This window comes from Lutra lutra, chromosome 5, assembly GCF_902655055.1.
Source record: "Lutra lutra chromosome 5, mLutLut1.2, whole genome shotgun sequence".
Lineage (NCBI taxonomy): Eukaryota > Metazoa > Chordata > Mammalia > Carnivora > Mustelidae > Lutra > Lutra lutra.
The window spans coordinates 58,713,941-58,735,856 of record NC_062282.1 but is presented as its reverse complement, the minus strand read 5'-3'; the positions used below and the strand labels follow the sequence as shown (position 1 = coordinate 58,735,856).

Below are 21,916 nucleotides of genomic sequence, written 5' to 3'. Positions count from 1 at the left end.
AAGGAAGCAGAGCCAGTAAGAACTGGAGTCAGAACTAACACAAGTTGGTCTGACCCAAGAGCCTGCCGACCCCAGCCGGAAAGGTCACAGTGCCAACTTTGGGCCTGAGGGGTATGGGAGAAGCCTCAGGAAGTGACAAGGGGGAGAGACCAGGGACAGATACCATGTGCCCTTTTCCAGCATGCTCTTCCCACAGCTGTGCTTTACTCCAGGGCTCTTGAAAGGGGGGAGGGGGAGATCCCGGGGAGTTGGGGCCCTGAGCCCCACTCCGTAGCTCTCGGGCAGGGGCTTCAGTGAGTACGTGACACACCTGGGGTCCATATGCCAATCAAGCTGGCACAGCCTGGCACGCAGAGCTTTTTGGCCTGTCCTCCCCCTCAGGCAGCCCAGGAATGCCACAGTTGGTGGAATCACTCTCTGTCAGCACTTGAGTTCCCCCCAAAATGGTACCTCTTGCGTCCAGTCAGTGGTTCCCAAAGCATCAGTATCCCCTGGGTACTTGTTAGAACTGCATATCTCTTGGCCCTGCACCAGCCCTACTGCACCAGAAGCTCTGTGAGTTGGGCGATCTGTGCGCTACGCCTTCTGGGTGATTCCGATGCCCAGTGACCTCAGAGAACCTCGGTACTAAGTATTTTCCATGTGTTAATTCATCTGAGCTCACAGTATCCTGTGAGGTGGCAACTAGCATTAGTCCCACTTTACAGAGGACAAAACTGAGGCTTACAGAGATGGGTCAACTTGCTCCCATCAGTGGTGGAGCCGGGATGTGAACCCAGAGCTCCCTGGCCCCATAGCCTCTTCATCACCCTGCCAGGCTGTCTCCTCCCCTCGCGGTGAAAGGATGCTCACGCGCAATGGAAGAAACATAGAGAAAGGCCGCTCCTTCTGTGCTGTGAGCATATGTATTTAGGAATCACCCAAGCAGAGACACCAGCCTTCTGTCGGAGGGAAGAGGGGTGGTTGCGACTGTGGAGACCAAGACGGGAACTACAGGAAGGCAAAGCAAGTACTTGGGGTAAACTTCACTCTGCCCAGCGTGGCAGGCAAGGCCTGGCTCTTTCTGTCCAGACCCGCTTCCCCAGCCTCACTCACTCCTCCACTCTCTGTCAGTTTTCTCAGAGGTCCCCAGATATGCACTGCTGTCCCTTGCCTCTACACCTTTGCCATTTCTTTGTCCATAATGCTTTCCCTAGATTCCTGACCTAAGTCTTCTGTAGCTTTCAAAATTCAAGTTTGCCTGCTCTGGAAAGCTTTGATGCCCCTTCTCTGGGCTGTTCTAGCCTCTTGGCCTCGTTCTATCCTGGACCCTTAGTATATGGCTTTGTTGCAGCTGGTTTCACCAATGTTTCACACCCCAGCAGACCTTGGATTCTTTGTGGCGGAATCTGAGTCTCACGCACTCATGTGGTCTGGCTGGGTGTGTGTGTGCGGCTGGCATGGGGGGAGGTGTTTGCTCTCACCACCATCCAGGACAAGAGGTGTGAACGGGCCTGGGGCTAGGAAAAGGCTGCCTCGGGACACAATTAGAGAAGGGGCTCACTCTTGGACACACAGGTGCCTCAACTCCTAGTCTAGTTCCTAGGTCTCAGACTGACCATACCAGTAAGGTCAGCCATATGATCTCTTGAGGTGACTGGGTCCCTTTGGGGGCCACATGGCATAGAGAAAAGCATACTGGATCTAGAGCCAGGAAGCCTGGCCTCTGGCTTGGATCTGCCCTACCCTGCTGTTTGGCCTTGAAGAAGTTACTTCCCCTCTCTGGGTTTTAAACCTGCTGGGGACTCCGTATTTTAGTCTTTGTGCATCCGACATTCGCAGACTCCACGATTCCTGTGAATCAAAGAGGTAGCGTGCCTCAGCGTGTGTGGCCATGGAGTTCCAGGAATCAGGGCAGATCAATGACGAAGTACCGCAAGCTCAGGAAAAGGGAGGGAATTCCCCTGGAAAGGTCTGGTCTTCGCGGTGCTGGGGGTTGGGGGGGAGGCAAGCATTGCACACAGCTTTGGGGCACACCTTGCAGCTTTCTTTGGATCCACACTTGGCCACAGAATTCTTGGCCCCTCTCCAATCCCCCAAGAGCTCTTGGCTGAGAAGATGGAAAGTCAAAGAAAAGAGCACAGACCTTGGGCAGCTGCTCTTGCTGTGCTCCAGAGAGCGTCTAGCTATTTAAAGTCCAACTGCTCCACTTTCCCCGGCTTGCACCCTGGCATTCCAGTGCATAAGCACTTTGTGGCAAAAATGCATTCCAAATCCAAAGTGGGGGGGAAAAGAGCTAACGCCAATGCTATTTTTCAGAATGCTGCAGAATTCGTGTTTCTGAGGGGAGGAGGGCGTTAAGCGCTCACAGATAGCCCTGCTCAGATCCCAGGCGCAATGGTTAGCAGCTGCGAGGGGTCCACGAAGAAGGCTCCTGGCTTGGGTTCTGAGTCCTAGTGTGGTGGCCTTTCAGCTGCGGGGCCTGGGTCCGCCACTCCACTGGTCTGGCCCTCAGTATCTACCTCTGTGTAGAGGATACTAAGAGGCTCGTAGGGCACTTGTGGGCTATTATCACGATTTATTTGGGCAATGTGGGTAAAGTCTTAGTAAGTGCTCGATGCATCAGGCCCCTGACATCAAGCCAAAGATGCTCCCTGCTCTGGAAATGTCTGGACCCCTCAGATATGTCCCTAGGACATATCAATCCTTGCACCAGATTTCTCCATCTTGGCATTATTGACATTTTGGGCCCAATCATTCTTTGTCGTGGGGGCTGTCCTGTGTATATAGGATTTTTAGTAGCATCCTGGGCCTCTACCCACTAGATACCAGTAGCCTCTCCTTTCTTCCTCCCTGCTGTGACTCATAAAATGTCTCTTGATGTTGCTAAATGTCCCTCTTAGAGAGTAAAGTTGTCCCCAGTAGAGAACCACTGGTCTGGACTGAGGGGAGAGCTGTGAGAGCAAAAGAGCTAATCCTGGTACCAGGGCCCTTGAACCTTTATTCAAATGCTGGTCACAGGGACCAAGAGGGTACTTGCTACAATCTAGGCAGTTTCTCTCGCCAGTACAAAAATACGGGAAGCCAACATAAGGAAATAAATATTACCTCTTTGCCACCACATAAATCTGCGTTTTGATCTTTAATTCCCTAAAAGAAGTCCACAGTGGTTTCAATTATTAATTTTTTTTGCAAATTATACATTTTAATCACAATTTTATGATGAATACTTGATTTGTCATCTAATCAGGGAAAACATAATCCCTTAAGAGACACTTAATCATCATTTAAACTACTATAAACTTGATTAGGAAAGACTGAAGGTGTGATGTTAGGTAAACTCATGAACTTTAAATACCTCCCCTTCCCCAACAAATTCCACAGTCAAATATATTGACTGTGAGAAAGTCTTCAGTGGGCAAGTTCTATGTTTGAGGTGTCTTATCCTGAGTCCTCTTTACAACAACAAAAATTCTGTACTTGTTTGTTCTTCAGAAACAGCCTCCAAATTTAGTTTCTGTTTGAGAAGAAATGAGCTTCCGCCTTTAAAGTAGCCAAGTGTTCTATCACAGTGGTTTTCTGGAAGCCTATTTTGCATATTACCTTCTCCACCCTCTGTATCCTTGTCTGTGACATGGAAAAACTATGAAGAGACAAATTCGTAGAACTTCTATGTCTCCTGTGATGACACAGACAACAGGCCAGGAAGATATAGATGGGATAATTTAAGAATGCAGCATTTGCTGTGAAGGAAACACTACAGGCTGATGGGGGAGAGGTAGAGGTAGGTCAAGACAGGCAGCTATGAGCAGAAAATGGCTGCAAGGAGCCTGTCATGTCAAATGCCCAGATCAGAGCACTTCTGGCCTTGGACCAGCAAAGGCCCTGAGGTATGACTAAGCTCAGCATGTGAGGACGAGAGTCTGGTGGGAGTGGATGCGGCAGAGCTGCTGTGGAGGGTGGTGGGGGATGGGCAAGAGAGGAGGAAGGGGCACATCATAGAAGTCGCTCTAGGCTAAGGAGAAACATTTGATTTTGATTTTAACTACGTGAGAAGCCCTTTGAGGGCACGGCATGATCTGATTTACCATTCAGAACCATCTCTCGGGCTGCTGTGTGGAGGAACAGAAAGCACTGTGCCGGGGCAGCAGCAGAGACGCCCACCTGTTGGTTGCCCATCCATTACCCAGATCCATACAAAGCTCAGAACAGGGCTCAGTGTGTGTAAGCTCTCAAAAATCTCACTGATTACAGTTTTTATATTCAATAAAGAATGAATTCTACTTTTTTTTTTTTTTTAAGCCTCAAAAGAAAACTGACTCTCAACCCTCAGTTTCTTAAACAGAAGATTCTTGAGTCAAATACACTGGAAAATCCAGAATAATTTCAGCCCCCTGTTGCCATGTGGTCCTCGGTTGGGGTTAGTTCTGCTTCCCTCCCAAGGAAGAGAGACCCAGCGCCTGGCCAGCTGGCAGTGGCCTCAAGGCCACATTTCCCTCGTAAGCATTAGATATATTGCTTTCCTCTCTGGGAGCTAATTGGGGACTCTGTTTATGGCTCCAGCTACATTTGCCACAAGGTCTTTGGACTGCAAGGGGAATCCTCATCCAACCCAATTAATAGAGCAATGTTGCACTTCTAAGCTGTCCCCCACCCAACCAATCCATCAACATGATTCGCACACATTAATCAAGGCATTTACAATGGGTTCACCAAGCTTTATCTCTCATTGGATGAAGAAATGGGACTATTTGGACTTGAGAACTATAACTCTTCCAGAGTCCCTGAAGTCCTGAGCTTGGCTCTGCTACATGCACCGACAAGGTGTTATTAATTAACAATTGAGATAAATGCCGGAATAGCATCCCTGAATCATGTCAAACCAATTTGGATGGTTATGGGATGGGGAAAGGGGGAGGAGGCGGTGGGCAAGGGGTGGGCTTTGTCTGTTCCAAGTGCTTTGGACAGACTCCAGTGTTATTTCTCCTCATTTAGACCTGGCTGGAGTGCCTGGAACTCAGGCCAGCATCCACATCTCTTAAACCAAGGCAGCCTCCTCTGGAGCAAAACAAGGAACCAAACTTCGCAGATGGAGGTAGGCTGTGGAATACTGTCAGGGAGGCCTTAATTTAGGGGGAGAAGTGTAGAAGCTGCTGGTGGGTGGCAGGGCCCCCATCATGGGTTACTGACCACAGGTCCGTGGCTTTGAGTACTCTCCCAACAGAGAGACTGAAGATGTTGGGCTCAGCGTGGCAATGGGCTTCTTTCCTTTCCTGTGGCCGACAGCCACACCCCATGACAGTCGCTTCTCTACACTCCCATGAAAGGACAGTCCTCTGCCCTGTCAGCCCTGATGGTAATAACTACAATAAGGTGTTCTACATCTTGTCTCTTCAGATAGATGCGAACTCTTGGTGGATGGGCGTCGTATTTGTCCTAGTATTTCCAAAGGCCTATTTCCAATGTCTAACATTTAGCAAACCCTCAAGGAACATTTGTTAAACCATCAGGGAGGTTATGGAGTGCTGACATATGATAAGCACTGGTTAGAACCTCAATGGTTATGGACTGTGGGAAAACGACCGGTTGGGTTCCATCTGTGTGGACTCAGCATCCGTTCTAGAAATAACAGCAACATTACCGCCGATGACATTAGAGCTGGCAGCAAGCGGCATGTGAGGGCGCCTCATGAACCAGGCACTTAGTAAAATGTCCCTGCATACGCTCTGTCAATGACCACACTCCTGCTCATGGAGTCGGCATTATCACGCTTACTTCACGGGCAAGAAAACGGAGATTTTGAGGAGTCAGTTTAGTCACAGAAGTGGGACACAAAGACTGCTTCCTGAGCCCAGGCTCTTACCCAGCATGATGTGACTGCGTCACCTGAGCAACCAGAGAAGTGACAGGAGAAGGAACAAGAGTCTAGCTTCTAGCGCCGTGTGAATGCCCCAGAAGGAGATGCCGACAGCTCGCTAATACAGGAAGACAGGATGTGACGCACTGTTACCCGAGGACAAGCTCAGTGTAGAAGGGCTTTCTCCTACCCCCTCCACGCCAGGCCTCCACCCACACACAGGGGAGAGGGCGTCTGATAGGGTTCTGTGGGAGGCTGGCTTGAAACAAGGAGAGCTGGGCTTTGTACAGACAGAGGGCGGGGGGCTCCTGACTCTAAGCTCTGGGTGATAAAGGCCTCTGGGGAAGGAGTAAGGCCTGTCTTTCCAGGCCAGGCGGTCTAACAGTGCTTCCCCACCTCGAGGTTCCCACTTTTAGAGGAAATCTACACCCTTTCTCCTACCCCTGGCTGTGATGAACTGAATCTCACACCTCTGTCTTGGTGGTGATAATTAAATATTATCTGCCTGTCCCCTGAAGCACATGTTGTGTGTATTCTCAGACTTTAATGAGCTGGTATTTGTCTTCTGGAAGCAAAAATATTTCTTTGAGTCTCTTCTTTTTCAAATTGGGGTGAGCAGTTCAAGTGAAGATCTTTCACTATTAAAAAGACAGTCTGCTTGCTGGCAGGTCTGTCGGAACTGATTCTACCTCTCGGGGGCAATGGCAGGGACATCTCGTCCCTTTGGCATCAGCTAGTTCTTCCTGAGGTTAAGTTAGCGATCTCCTGGCTGCGGGATGTTGGGAGACTTTCAAAGGGATGGGATTAAGAGGTTAGGGGAGTGGGGTGCCTGGGTGGCTCAATGGGTTAAAGCCTCTGCCTTCGGCCCAGGTCATGATCCCAGGGGCCTGGGATTGAGCCCCGCATCAGGCTCTCTGTTTATTGGGGAGCCTGCTTCCTCCTTTCTCTGCCTGCCTCTCTGCCTACTTGTGATCTCTGTCAAATAAATAAATAAAATCTTAAAAAAAAAAAAAAAGAACTGGCATAAGGAACTGGCATAAACTGTCTTTGGGGGATAGTCCTAGGCAACTTTTTCCAACAGGGCTTCTCAGCTAGGCACCCCAGAATACAGAAAACGTTTGAGTGAGAAATTTCTCAGGTCTTCTAAGGACTGCACTTTGGTAGTACCTTTTTGGTCGCACAGGAGACAAGTCAATTTATTCTAGAGAATGAATGTCTCAGGACAATGGTTCTCAAAGAGCATCTGCCTCAGCATTACCTGGAAATTTCCTAAAAATTAAAATTCCTGCACCCCACCTCATACCTGCGGAATCCGGAATTCTGGGGGAACAGGTTTGGCAATCTGTGTTTAATCAAGCGCTCCAGGCGGCTGTGCTGTCAGCTACAGTTTCTGAACTACGAGTGGCCACAAGGCACCAGGGACTAATTCTCTTCCAGAGGAACCCAGGTTGAAAAAGGCTGATAAGGGCTTCAAATAGCTGTATCCATATTTGGATCTATATCTATCTCAGTTTAAAATAAAAAAATATCTATCACTTTCAACTGAGATTCTTTTTTTTTTTTTTTTTAAACGTAGAGTGTTCCCAGATGAAAAAATGATTTGCCTCTTCCAGCTCACTTTGGAAGAGCACTCTATTACTTCCCCATTCATGAGGCTCATAACAAATGTGCTCACTGCAGCTGCTCCCCAGGCCGGCCTCCATGCGCTGCCTGGGTGCCTTCTCTGACCTGCTGTCAGGTTCAGAAAGCACACAGCCCTGCCCAAGAGCCCCCAGAGCAGGAAAGAGCCTGGGGCAGAACTCCCACCCCCACCAAAACAAACACAAAAGTGATATAATTAGTGTGCTGCCAGATTGGATCTGGAGTTGATGAGGAGCAACTTTAATATTTATCAATAAACAGTAAAGTGCTTAGCACACCTCCTAGGGAAGTAATTAACCATAAAAAGGATACTCCGCACTGAGGAAATCGCCTCCAAAAAAAGAACTCAGTTAATTGTGAATTGCTTACACCAGGTGAGAGACAATCCTTGTCTACCTCTCTCACCTGACATAGGCAACTCTGAATTAACTGGGAGTTTCTTTTTATAAACACTGTGCAGAGCCTTTTCTTTTCTTTTCTTTTTTTTTTTTTTTCCTGGTGGCTAATTACTTCCTTGGGAGGTTCGCTTTAATAGTTCCCATAACAAGGCCATTATTGTCTTTAGCATAATCACTGCCTCATTTGCTTCTGTGCCTTGCCTTCCTGACGCTCTGCCTCTGCCCACCAGGAGGGACCCTGGGTTGCACGTGCCTATAGAGCAGTCCTCAGGCTTAGACCGTCCACCACCGAACACCTCTCCCCGCTCCTTCAGTTCTCCTGTGTCAGGAACTTGGGCTCCTGAAAGGAGCCACACGGCTGGTAGAGAGGGAGGCCGATGGTGCAGGGTGTGCGGGGGTCAGTCCCCTTCCCCTACGTGCCGCATTCCAGCCATTTCCTATGTTTCTAGCTGCTGACACCTGCAGTGGAGAAGGGAGCCAGGACAGCAGCTCCTTTCTGGAAGAGGAAGGGAGCTGATGTATAAGCAACTTCTTTGCTAGGTGAAATCACCAGGGACCAGACCTTATCAGGAGAAGTAATGCAATTTTGACTGACTCTCTTGGGGGAAAAAAAAATGTATGGATATATGCTGTTATGGCTCAGTTCATTGAAAAATGAATTAAAGTGATTTCTATTTTGGCTCCATTTCAGGAAGCTAAATGAGGAATGGGAGCTCTGTAAATTATATCAGGCCTATAAACTTTTTTGATTGGTGTACTCCTATCATTGTATGTACATTTGCTTATTTACACATTATGTACAAGTATAACAGCAATAATAGATTATGGAAATTGCAAGTGTCTATTAAGAGGATGAGGAAAAATAAAAATAGAGTATCTAGTACTTTCATTCATCACCCTGATGGATTGTTTCCCTTTCTGGACACTACCTAAGCCGACGCCCTGGGGCCATGAGGGCAGGAGTTGATATTCTCAGAGCACAGGGACTGACAGAGTGGGACTAGATGCATTTCTGTTAAGTCAAATAGTTGGACGCGTGGATCCTCTTACACCCTGAAACTACTTCTGCTCTGAGGGAATTCTGACCATTTAGTCATTTTGGCGGGAGTAGGTCACCCACCTGTCCTGAATTGTTAAGGCAGCATTGCTCCATATTCTTAGGAAATCACACAGCCCGTGTGCTACCGCAACCCCATTTAGCCCCAGGATCTTAGCACTCCATCAGGGGATAACACAGGAAAATCCAGTCCAGAGGTTCAGAACAGGGATTGGCAAATTTCCCATAAAGGGTCTGAGAGTAAATATTTTAGGCTTTACCAGCCATGTGGTCTGTGTCCAACTCCTCAATGCTGTCTTTGAGGGTGAAGCATACATTTGACAGGCATTGTTATGGTCCAATAAAACTTTATATGTACACACTAAAATTTGAATTCCACTTTGCACATATCTTGAAATATTGTTCCTCTTTAGATCCCCTCCCCCAAACTTTAGAAATGTAAAAACCATTTTGCTGTTCATATAAAACCAGGCAGTGGGCTGGATGTGAGCAGCAGCAGGCTGTAGTTCACCAGCCACTGGGGGGAACGCGGACTTTGGAGTCAGATCCGGGTTTGGGTCCCAATTTTACTATTGGTGGTTGACTTCTCTTAAAACAGTTACTTAACTGTGGTCTAAGCCTCAGTTTCCTCATTTACAAAGGAACATCTCGAAGTGTCGTAAGGATGAATGGATTGCCTGAGATGTCTGAGTCTAGCGTGAAACACATACTGTGACCATCACCATCGATTCATTTGTAACTCCCAGTCCCAAAGGCTCAGGCAGGAATGCGCACCCAGGGGCCAAGCCAGGGCCCAGCCACCTTTCTGGGGGTGGTATGGACTTGAGAATCCAAAGCCCGCTTCAAACCCCAGTAGTCCCAGCTCTTGTCTCCAGGAACCTCCCACTGGCCCAAAGATGCCCGTCGTCTGCGGCATTTACTTCAAAAGAAATGTTACAACAGCATTTGACAATAGTATGGGGGAGGTCTTTCAGGAAAAATGACTCATGACGGAAGTATACACAATGCTCTGCACTTGAGGGGCTGGGAATGAGAAGACGCTTGCTCACCTCCCTCATTATCCTTGTTATCAGCACAGGAGGTTTCCATGGCAACGTTGCATCCGGGCCCTCTCCAGCCGGTCTGGCAGACACACTGCCAGCTGTTCTGACCCAGTGTGCATCTCCCGTTGCCGTTGCACAAATCAGGGCAGCCATCTGGTTGGAGAAATGCAGAGGATGAGAAGGAGGGGCATGAGGCTGCGCTGGGGCAGCAGGGGAGCCATGCAAAGGGGGAGCAAGGCCGCAGGGCAGCCACTGGGCCAGCCTCAGAGTGGGGCCCGTGCCTGCCTTCGAAAGAGTAGGGGAAGCAGGCAATACATGCAGTCGCAAGGCACAGTGGGGTCCCAGATGCAGGGGATCCCCAATGACACTGACCTGTGTGAAGGGGTCTGAGGCAACCTTCCCAAAGTGGGGAATATTCCAGAAAACTAAACCAGCTCTGAGATTACAAGCCTAGGTAGGCTGTAATTTCCAGCTAGTAGCTCAAGATTAAGGCTACCTCAAAAAAACACAAAAAACAAAAACCCTTTTCTTTCTTCTTTCTTTCTTTCTTTCTTTCTTTCTTTTTCTTTCTTAGAAATACTTTCTGCAGAAGACAGGAAATTCCCTATCAACCCAGGATGGAGGCAAAGTGCTTTCCATCTTTCAGAATTTTAAGGATATATTTATATGTGATTATCACAAGCTTCTTAGGATGAAGAACAGGCTGGTTCTCCTGGGCTATTCTCGTATTTTTGTAATATTTAGTTTTAAGGGGCACTTGAAAATGTGGACTGTTTATCATTCAACCTATTTATGGCATAATTTAAAAATACTGCTGAGTCTGAAGGCCGTGGGAGGAGTAGGTACTTAGTGCCTTGAACAGGGAAAAGAGAAAAATGTGTATGTATATGAGGAATGAGGTGGCATTCGAGTAATTCTTATTTTGTGGTAAACTCTTCTTTCTTTCCTCTTTTTTGGGGGTGGGGAAAAGTATGAAATCAGCAGCCTGCCTAATTCCCTAATTGCTCCAGCACCTAAAACAACTGTGGCTACCACCCTTTTGACCTGAGTGGGGGGCCCGGGAACGTGGGTGTGGGAAGATGAGAAAGGGTGGCAGGGAGCCGGCCACTAAAGCAGGGTGGGACAGTCTCCCCAGCAGAGCCCCTGCCACCCTCTAGAAGATGCAGAGAGCAGCACAGAATTGGTAGGATGTTGTCACCCTCACAAAATCTACTTGCTGGCAAGAATTCCTGGATATGTTTTCATTTTTCCTTTAACAGCTTTATTGAGTCATAATTTACATACCATAAAATTCACCTGTGTTAAGTGCACAATGCAGTGACTTGTTGGAAATTTACAGAGTTGTGCAATCTAGGTGTGTTTTCTTACTTCATTTAAATAGACCCCAAATGACCATTAATGTCATTGTCCTCAGAAAGTAACTTCCCTGAATATCTACCTTTAATTCTGTCTCCCTCTCTGTCACCATGTCTATCTCCAGCTCTGTGTAAATTTTTTTTTTGAAAGATTTTATTTATTTATTTGACAGACAGAGATCACAAGTAGGCAGAGAGGCAGGCAGAGAGAGAAAGGGAGGCAGGCTCCCTGCCGAGCAGAGAGCCCGATATGGGGCTTGATCCTAGGACCCTGGGATCATGACCTGAGCTGAAGGCAGAGGCTTTAACCCACTGAGTCACCCAGGCGCACCACTCTGTGTATTTTTTTTTTAAACCACACGAAATGCAAGGTAGACTGGGTTGTGGTGGGGGGATGAAGAGCTTTGCAGTGAGGGAGGTAATTGATTTGAAACCATTCTGGCCCAAATCTTCTGAATCAAAAGCATGCATCTCCCCTTACTTCTCCCTCCTGTGTTCCAGAGGCCTTCGCCTGCCATCTTTCCTCTCTTCTCTTGAGTAACCCTTATGAGAATGCCAATAAACCCAATTTGTGCATGTGGCAGTGGTGGGAATTTTAAGACCTCCTCCTCGGAAGGAAGGTCTGGAGGGTCTGAAAGTGAGTTGAAATGTACCTACTTTATTTATGGTATCTTACTTTTGAATGCTCGTTCCCTCCCATCCTTTCCAGAATGTGGTATGGGGTTAGGCCCTGAGATAAGAGGATGAGTGAAAGAGGAGAAGTTCTCTGTGGGGAGATATCTGTGAGGAAGCTGAGCTGTCTTGAGAGGAGAAAGCAGGAAACTTGCCAGAGAACCTGTTTTCTTTGGCTACAGTAGCCCAGCACTGAATCCAGGATGCAAACGAAGCCTAAGTGCTTGCATTCCTCCACAAAGACGAGCTGGTATTCACACCTATCCTTACAGAGCCCAGAGGCCCAGATTCACATTTCCATTCCTTTCCTTACTAAGCTGGTGCCCCCCCCCCCCCACCCCGGGCCCTGCCTGCAGAACCAGTGACATCCCTTTTGTTCAGACTATGAGAATGTTCAGGGAGTATAAGCCATCCCCAGTTTCAGAGAAATACCGTAAAACAATTTTACAGGAGCAAAATGAGACTCGGTAGGAAAAGCCCAAGGGATATTTCAGAGATTCTCAAGGAAAAGAGTCTATCTCCAACCTCCAGCCACCTCCAGCTTTACAATCTTTACCAGAAGAGTTTTGGCTGAATGGGTCACACGGAACACTATGACAGACCCAGCAACATTCGCTCAGCATGCTGTCTATTATATGTGCTTTGTTATTCAGCCATTTTGGGGTCTCATGTTTGACTAAAATCACGCGCAAAGTCTCAACAGAAGCCTCATTGTGTAGGAAACCCACGTCTACTACATAAAATTTAAATTTGCAAAGAACACTAGCACGTCAGTCAGAGATACGCACTCAAAATATCTGTGCTCTTAGACTGAAATGAAGCTTTTCCTCCCCCTGCTCTTTCTCTCTTGATTTTTTTCTCCTCCCCAACCAACTGAAGTGAGATAAACAGACCACAGTAGCAGGTTTTCTCCACATTATATGAGGAAGATGAAAACACGAACAGTGGGAAGCTGGCAAATCTCTGAGAAGTTTCGTGGTAGCTGGGAATTAATGGACAGGACTTTGCTTTTAGCTTGAAGAGGAAGAAAGTAGCCTTGGCAGGTGCATGGTGTTGCTAGGCAACCCCAAGCTGCCCCCAGCACAGGTTTGTTCTGCTGGTGGCCTTCTGAGGAGGTGATCTGTTGTGTTTGTAAAGTGCAAAGCCAGCTTCTGCTTAAGGAAAAGCAGGATGTAGGAAGTAATTAGTCTGGAGGGGAAATGGGCATCAGGGGGCAACTTTCTCTGGAGAGGATCCTATAACTTAAGTTGGATTAGACTGATGGACTCCTACCTGGGGATCCAAGAAGTCTCCTCTATGGAGTCTTCTCGATTTCAGGCTAGCACTGCTGATTTCCTTGAGTGTCCATCTCTGAGATCACTGATACAGAAAGTGATAAGGCACAGTTTCTGATTCTTTGCACAGCTAGACCGCTGGCTATCTGGAGACTTCAGGTTCTGCCATGACTCTAGACTAGGGATTCTCAACTGAGGCTAGTTATTTCCCTTTTCTTCTTCTGGAGGACATTGTCAAGTCTGGAGACATTTTTGAGGATAACAACTTGGGGACAATGGTACTGACATCATTTGCATAGAGGTCGGGATACTGCTCAACCTCCCACAGTCGACTGGACAGTCCCCATACCAATGATATGGCCCCAAATATCAATAGTGCCAAGACTGAGAAATCCTGCTCTAGACCCCAAACTCCATGGAACCTGAGAGTTCTTTGTTTGTTGTTGGATAGCAGAACCTGACCTTGTGTCATGCACATTGTAGATACTTGAATAAATATTTGGTCAGGTTGTGCTAGATCATTTCAGCCTGCCTTATCTATAAACGCTCCTGAGAGGCATGAGAAGATAGTGGGGCCTCCTTCTTAAAGATCAAAACAGAAACTTCAAAGGCATCAGCAATGTCTTGGGCTGGTTCTATCAGACTTCTAATGCCTTTGACAGGATGGAAATGGTATTAATTTCTAAGACTTCTACACTCAGAATTTCAACCACCTAAAAAAAAAAAAATCCATCAACACAGTTACTAGGTAGGCAGGCTTTTTGCCTTGACAAAAACTAGACCTGAAGAAGAAATTTGGGATTGAAAAACCCAACCCAAACACACCCTTATATTCTGATGACTCCTGAGTCTTCATCTCCAGACCTCTGATGCCTAGACCTGGACTCCAACTTGCATCTCAATGTCTCCAACTGTTTGCTAACAAGCATCTTAGACTCAAGAAAATTTAGCCTTTTTACACCCTCTCCCCTCAAACTCTGATCCCTTGATCAAGGAATGGCACCTCGATGTACTTTAGTGCCCAAGACTAAAACTCTGGAGTCATTTTTAATACCCTCCCCTGCCCTCCACCAGCTCTCTCATCTCTTATATTTAGTCAACAAAAAATTCCTGCCTGATTTTTCTCTTAATGATAAGAAGTCCTACCTGTCCTTCCTCGTAAATATCTCTGGAATCTGTCCTCTGCTCCCACCCCCAGTGCCACTGCATTAACTCAAGTCTCCTCATCTTTCCCCTGTACTCTTGTGAAAGCCTCCTAACTGGCCTCCCTGACTCCAGTCTTATAGCATCATCCATTTCTCTCCGCTTAAGACACTGCTCAAAACACTTCCACAGCTTCCCACTGGCCCTGGGGAGACCCTGAAGTCCTTAATCTGGCTAACAGACCTTACATGAACTGGTTCTCATGTTAGCCCATCTCAATAGCACTTCAGGGTTTGGCCAGATCAAAGCTGTTTAGTCTTTCCTTTTCTCTTTCCTCATCTGCCTAACTTCAACACATTCTTTAGATCCCCAATCAGAAGTCATCTCCAGGAAGCCTTTCCAAAACTCCCAGATCCAGGCTAGCTACACCTGTCATGGTGTCTTTATTTTATACCATTCTACCCTACACTGCCTTATTCTGCCCTACCCTATCCTACCTTACCCTTTCATGCCCCATTCTATCTTCGCCTCACCTATCCTATCCTATCCTATCCTATCCTATCCTATCCTATCCTATCCTATCCTACCCTACCCTGGCCTACCCTACCCTATCCTAGCCTACCTTGTCCACTACAGTGTATCACAACTGTCTAACATCTTGCTAGTCCAGGTAGCAGCCATTCCTTAAGACATTTTACTGTCACCTGCTGGAAAATTATTGTAATAAATGTGCACACAATCAACTATAATTTGAATGGTGCCCCTAGAATTGTGCAGTGTACAACTGAACAGCTACCCTGGGCACTCCTGTTATGAAGTAAATCCATCAGGGCAGGGGCCATGTCTATCTTGTTTACTCTCAGATTGCTAATACTCAATAAGTAGGGAAATGAACAAATGACTTCTGGCTGAACTCAAGGTCTCCAACATCTTTGGTAGGGCGGAAATGTGATCACCTCCAAGACTTTCTATACATTGAATTCCAAACAGTAAAAAAAAAAGCCAAAAACCAAACAACAACAACAAAAATAATCCCTCCGATGATGCAGTTACCAGGTAGGCAGGCTTTTTGCCTTAACAAAAATTAGGCATGAGGAAAATAATGTCTAAAGCACAGTAAAAAGGGGAGCATAAATGCGCTCAAAGAAAGCTATAATTACCATAAAAGGCTTTTCTAAAAAAGCATCAAGGAATGTTCTGCCATGTGCAGCAATTTAGAGGTAGAAATAAGTGGCTAATCGTGTATAAGGGGTGGAAGGGGTGCCTGGTGTATAAGGGGTATGGAAAGAGAAGTAGGATCTTAATATTCAACATCGAGCACACTTTCGAAAAGCACAGAAGACAATGCCCACCAGATAGAAGTGCAAGTGAAAACACATAATAGGCTGTATATAAATGCAGACAGATGACAAAGAAAGCCGGAGAAAGGAGACATCCCTGCTTGGCCAGAGACTACTGGGAGAGCTACTGCATCCTGGACTAAACGCTGGTGGAAAGTCTTCCGTCAAGGGAAAATCTTACCCTGGTTTGGGGTCAGATACTTCTGGGATTAAAACCTAGATTTGCCCCTTGTTGTCTGTGTGACCTTGAGCTGGTAGTGTCACCTCGTCCTCCTGTCTGTACAATTATATATCTTACAAATTAATCTTATTTTCTATCTTTCCCAATAGAACATAACCTGCAGGAAGGCTGGGATTTTTGTCTCATTGCACTGAAGCATCTTCTGTGTCTAGAAAAACAGTTGGCATATAACAGACACTCAGTAAATGTTTGTTGAATGAACAACTTAACAGAGATAATGATATTTTATACAGGTGCCAGAGGGGTTAAATGAAATGATAAAAGTAAAGATTTGAGCATAGAACTTGGTATGTTGTAAATGTTCAATAGGTAGTAGCTCCTGTAGCTTGCATACAATTATAAACATTGTAATTAGTGGTAGGCTTTGCCCTGGGGCAGTCTTAGGTGCTGTTTCTCTACGTCTCACTTCCAGATCAGGAAAAAAACCCTATAAGCCTAACCTCTTTCAAGTTAAAAACAAAAATAAAAACAAAAATAAAACTCTGGTATCCTCAGTGTATGACTGCATCACATCCTAGGAAATCCTTACGCCCCCCTATGACCACCATCCAAGATGCTGGCAATGCCCAGTTGGTCTGCATAAGTGAGGAGAAACCCACGGAAGCTAAGGGCAATTCTGAGGGCCTGGAGAGTTGAAGGTAGAATAAATGGTGGCTCCTTCTCTTGGGCAGAATTGTACTTTTGCATGTTAACTGAATTAGCGAAACTCTCTCCCACAACTCTTTTAACTATCACTGTTTCCTGAGTGGGAGCTGTGCATTGTTGGAATTGAGAAGCAGATACATACTGGAAATATGGAATAGAGTTCTTCCATTGCATTCCAGAACTCTTCAGAATTGAAGACAGCTGAGGTACTGGGGACGGGGGATCACTAGGGGTTCAGTGGCCATTTATACTAAACAGCAGTGGCAGACACTCAGAAAATTAATTTGGTGCTTCAAGACACTCTGGGGAACGCTCCAACTAATTTTAGAAGACCGTCTGCCAAAGCAGCATTTTGGTTCCTAGAAAACGGAAGGGCTTGTCTCTCTTGCTCACCTGGGCAAGAAGGGAGCTGTGTAGGGACTCTGTGTCTAGGTACAAATTGGCATGGAAACTCAGCCACGAACCTGTGCTTGAATGGCTGCCCCGGCTTTGTTAGAGAAGACACGGAAAATCCAGAGGCAGATGTTTTTCTCAGTTTCAACAGCCTCTGTATATCTTAAAGGGTTTGCCTAGGGGAGCGGATGGAGGATGCTGGGTAGGGATGCCTGGGAAGGCCAGTGATCCTTTCCATGGTCCGCTGCTTATCTTTTGCTCCTAAGGCAGAAATCACAGCAACAGAAGCAGCAGAGCCTCCATGAGGTGATATAAATTTGGATCCAGCTGTCTATGCTACATGTTTCCTGGATGCACCTGGATTCTCACTGATCAGCATCATCTCTGTCTGCTCAGGAAAAGGAAGGCAGTAGGCTTAACCTTGGCCTCAGAGAAAATGGTGAACTTAAAAAAAAAACAACAAAACAAAAAGAGAGACATATCTTGTTTTTTTACTGTTTCGATGCTCTAAGTTCTTATTAAAACATTTGGTTTTTTTTCAAAACAGTAGAAGATCATGGAGGGGAAGAAAACAGAGTTTAGGCGACAGTAACTGGAGATAGCTCTTCTGTGGAGGCAGGAAGCTCATGTCAATTACTTAGTGAATTCCAGACTGAATCATTATTACCCAGTAGAACCAGGGTCTCACACAAGCCTGTGCTTCCCTGGGGGACGCCTGCTTCCTTCCTTGGAACGTCCCCTTTCTTTATTACACTTCTCTACCATGGGAGGATATAGGGCGCCAGTGCTGGGAAAATCTCACCATGTTCCTAAGGCAAACACCAACTGGTACCACATTGAAACCTGCTAAAAATCCCCTGCCGGGGGACGGGAGGGGGGCAGGCTTTCTCCCTTGACTTAGATAGGAACAGTGCATCTTAGAGTGTGGTCCTGGGGCCAGAATGTCATCTGGGAACTTGTTAGAAATGCACATCCATTTCAGATGTATGGATCAGAACCTCTGGGGCAGGGGGGAGGTGGGTCTGAAAATCTGCATTTTGACCAGCCCTCTGGGGAATTCAGATGTCTGCTCTGTGTGAGAACCACTACTTTTGGATTAAGTCTTGAACCCCTAAAAGGGCCTTGAATGCATTATCTGCATTATCTGGCCCTGCCCATTTCTCCCTCTCAATTCATGTCACTCGAGGCTCTGCTCGCTCAGATTTAGCCAACCTGCCTTGTGGGTTCTAGAATGGAGTCTGGATCTTCCTTTTGGGATTTTGCCCATCCCTGTCCCTAAACAACACTTCCCACGCTCTGGCTAAAGCCATTCACGCTGGGATTAGCCAGCACTTGCTCGGAAGGCTCTTTGACTTGCAGCCTGGGCTGCTCCCCAGGAGTGATGTCACGGTACCTCCCACTCCTCCTCCTGTAGTGCTCCTGCCTCCATTCTGACTCATCCTTTCTTTCTGAGCAGCGGGTCTCAACCCGGCTGCACCTTAGAACAGAATTGGCCGAGAGTTCTGATGCCAGGCTGCACCCCAATTAAATCAAAATCTCCAAGGAGGGGACTCAGGCATCAGTATTTTTATTTTTTGACCTCCCCCAGGTGATTCCTGTGTGAGGCTGAGACTGAGAACCTGCAGTTTAACGCCCGTCATCCTGGGAGCCTCGGAGCCTCCCCAGAGCAAAGACTCCGACTTGGCGGGATATAGCTCTTTTCCCAGTGCTCACCCCAGTGCCTAGCGTTGATGATATTTGCTGAGTGAATGCATACATAAGCCGCCTGTGAGGTGTTTCTGCTGCTTCATTGTGCCCTGAATTCAGCAGCCAGGTAAAAAAAGTAAACCTTCCCTCGGGCCAGACCCCAAGCCCCTGGATGGATGGCACGTCCCAAGCAAAAGAAACAGCTGGTTGCATTACAGGGTCCCAAACCGAGCAGACGACAGCGGCTGATGAGGAGTGCTGGGGTAGGTCTGTGCCTTTCAACTTGGAAGAAGCTGATACCTCCCGACTGAAAGAGACAGAATAGAGTACACGGAGAGGTAGAAGAGAGCACTTTGGTACATTAAGAGGGTGACAAGAGTCACACAAAGGCAGGGATGACAATAATAAGGAAGTCCAATGGTTTAATTTGGTTCTTGGAGGATAATCAAGTTGTTGTACTTCGTGTTGATATTCCCACAGCTGTCCGGCGAATAATGAATGTGGTACCTAGCCGGTATGGAAATAGGGACAAAGCGCGACTTTGATTTCTTATTTGTTATTTTTAACCATCCAATTTCTACACCCACTGAGCATCCTTATAGCCACAGGAGGGTCATAAAAATACAAATAACATCTAGGAGGCCTGTGGGCACGGACTCGTTACTTACTGCAGGGCTGACGGCTTTCTTTTAACTAGTGTAAAATCAGGCCGGTGATAAATCGCCATATATTTTGTTGTTGTTGCTGTTCGCAGCACAACTCTAGGAAATGTAAGGAAATCACTAAATGTTTGTTTCTAATAGATGTGAAAAGAGCTGGGCCAAGAACCTACCCCAGGACTATGGGTTTTAAATTCTGGATTTTAGGATGCTTTTAACACAAACACCTCTTGGCTCTACGATCTTAGGCAAAAATGATTAACTCCTTATCCCTTACTTTCTTCATCTGTAAAACCAGGGCAATAAAAGTACCTATTCCAGAGGGTTGTCGGGGTTTAAAAGAGAAAAAACCTATTGCATGCTTAGCATGATGTATAAATACATGTAAATATATCTAGTAATATGTAAGATGTGTAAATCGTAAGTAAATGCACATGGTAAATGTTTCAGAACTGAAAGCTATTATTGTTGTTTAAAATAACATCAAATGCTGGCAGAAGGGTCTATGCAGCTTAGGGGAGTCTTTGCTCTGCACTTGGTGATGAGGAGGGACTGTATACTATGGCTGGAAACATGACTGTCAGTATAGCAAAGACCCCAGGAAGGTGCCCTCCAAAGACTGAAATGGAAATAAGGAAAATGAGGTAATTTCCCGAGAGTTCCATGAGTAAGATCAGCACATAATGGATGTGACATGATACCTAAAGAAGTCCTCCTAAATCACAAGAGGCATGTGAGGTGCCCATGTAAACCAGGCTCAGAAAAGTATGCGAGCAGAAAGGGGTGCTCTGCCTGCGGTGTGGAGAGGGGGCCGTCGAGGGGGCAGGGCAGAGGACTGTCTTGATCGGGCTTGAGCTTCTAAAGCATTCCTTTGTGCTGGGAGAACAGACTGAGGATGGGGCAAGGACAGGGCCAGGGAGGCTGTGCAGGAGGAGGTCACGTGGATGATCTTGGTAAGCCATGGTGGCGGTTCGGGTGGTGTAGGCAGGTGCCCTGCTAATGGGACTCCCTGCGGCAGGGCCAGTTCTATATGTGTTTAAGCTTCCCTACACATCCCTCCAAAAGGAAAGACTTGTGGCACAGATGCAGAGCAAAGGATAAAATACACTGTCCATAAATAGCACTCCGGTTAACACAAACTTCATTTGGGAATCGGCAAGTAACCAAGGTTGGAGAGGCTGGGTTTTGTGATGATTCTGCCCTTCCCTCTATGTTGCTTTTTCATATTAAAGGCAACATGGTAGAAGTGAAAGGGAAGGTTACGTGGATGGAGGGACGCAGAGAACCGCGGGGTCACCCAGGCTCTCTCCCCAGGTTGAGGGCTGACAATGTAACATGGAACAGCTCCAGCAAAGGACTGCGCTGACCTTCTTGATGTGGTGACCTGACACCAGAAGTCTGCATCAAGTCTGCCAGCATCATCTAGTTCTTCTAGGCAACAGAACTTCCTTGGGTCAGCCCTAAACGCCCTCCCAGGTTATTACTACTGGACTTCAAAACCTTTTGCATTCTGTTTATCCCTATAGGTCAGCTTGACACATCTGAATTGTGGCACTCAAACATACTTAAAAAACTCTATCTGTGCATCTATGAACCTATCTGTCCATCCTCCATCTATCCTCCATCTATCCATCCATCAGTTATCTATTTGTGTATACACTAATTGTGTATACACATTGTTGTCAAGATTTCCTAACCAACAAATCCCTCCAAATCCTCTGAAGACTTGTTCTCAAAACACTACATGTTAGATGACCTCAGACACTAGCTGTATTTTATCTTGTTTTATGTTACTTTCTGCCTGTACAGAGACAATAAAAACATTTCAATCTTTCCTTTGTTTCTTCACCCTTTTTTCTCTTCTCTGGCTGAAATGGCGGCTCCCAGCAGCCCCGCCCTCATTCATTAATCCAGAACCTTTTATCATTCACTCCTTCCCATCCTTGTGACCCACGTAACCCCGAGTTATGAACCTATCCTGTTTTTTGAAACTCTATCTGCATGTTTTGTTCTAGTCCTTTTCTTCACAGTGTTTAGTTGGTGAAGAACTTGAGGGAAGTCACTGGTTGTTACAAGGCCTTTATAAATTTTGTGATAAGTCTCAATCAGGGGGAGTATGAAGAATAAGGAGATGTTTGTTTTCTGAAAGCATATAGAATAGGAGTCAGAATCCCAACAATCTGGCCTGTGCTATTCTCCAATTTCGCATAATGAATGTGCTCTTAGGAAGGCGAGAGCTTTCTCTTCGAAATCCTCTCATTTACAGAGAAACAAAAATCCCTCCTTTCAAATATATTTTAAACATGCAAAACAGCAGTATGTTTCTGTTAAGTCACATTTTAGCTAAATGGATAATTGAATGGTGAATGGGAGCTGCTACTCAGCTGCTAACCTGCAGTTTACACACACACACACACACACACACACACACACACACACACTCCCAAATTGCAGCAGAGCAATCCCCAGGAGGCAGAAAGCATGACTGATTTTTCCAATAAAGCTGAAAAATCGATAATCCTTGTAGACGGAA

General features: G+C 46.5%; 1 protein-coding gene across 9 annotated transcripts in view; it reads right to left on the bottom strand.

Annotated features, from left to right (window-relative positions):
- Positions 1-21,916, bottom strand: part of TENM2 (teneurin transmembrane protein 2) — a 1,307,492-nt gene that overhangs the window by 101,404 nt on the left and 1,184,172 nt on the right. For all 9 annotated transcript variants that reach the window (XM_047731060.1, XM_047731061.1, XM_047731063.1 and 6 more), the window contains one exon: positions 9,982-10,128. In XM_047731060.1, coding sequence (XP_047587016.1) covers positions 9,982-10,128 — 147 coding nt within the window. The remainder of the gene's footprint in view (positions 1-9,981; positions 10,129-21,916) is intronic.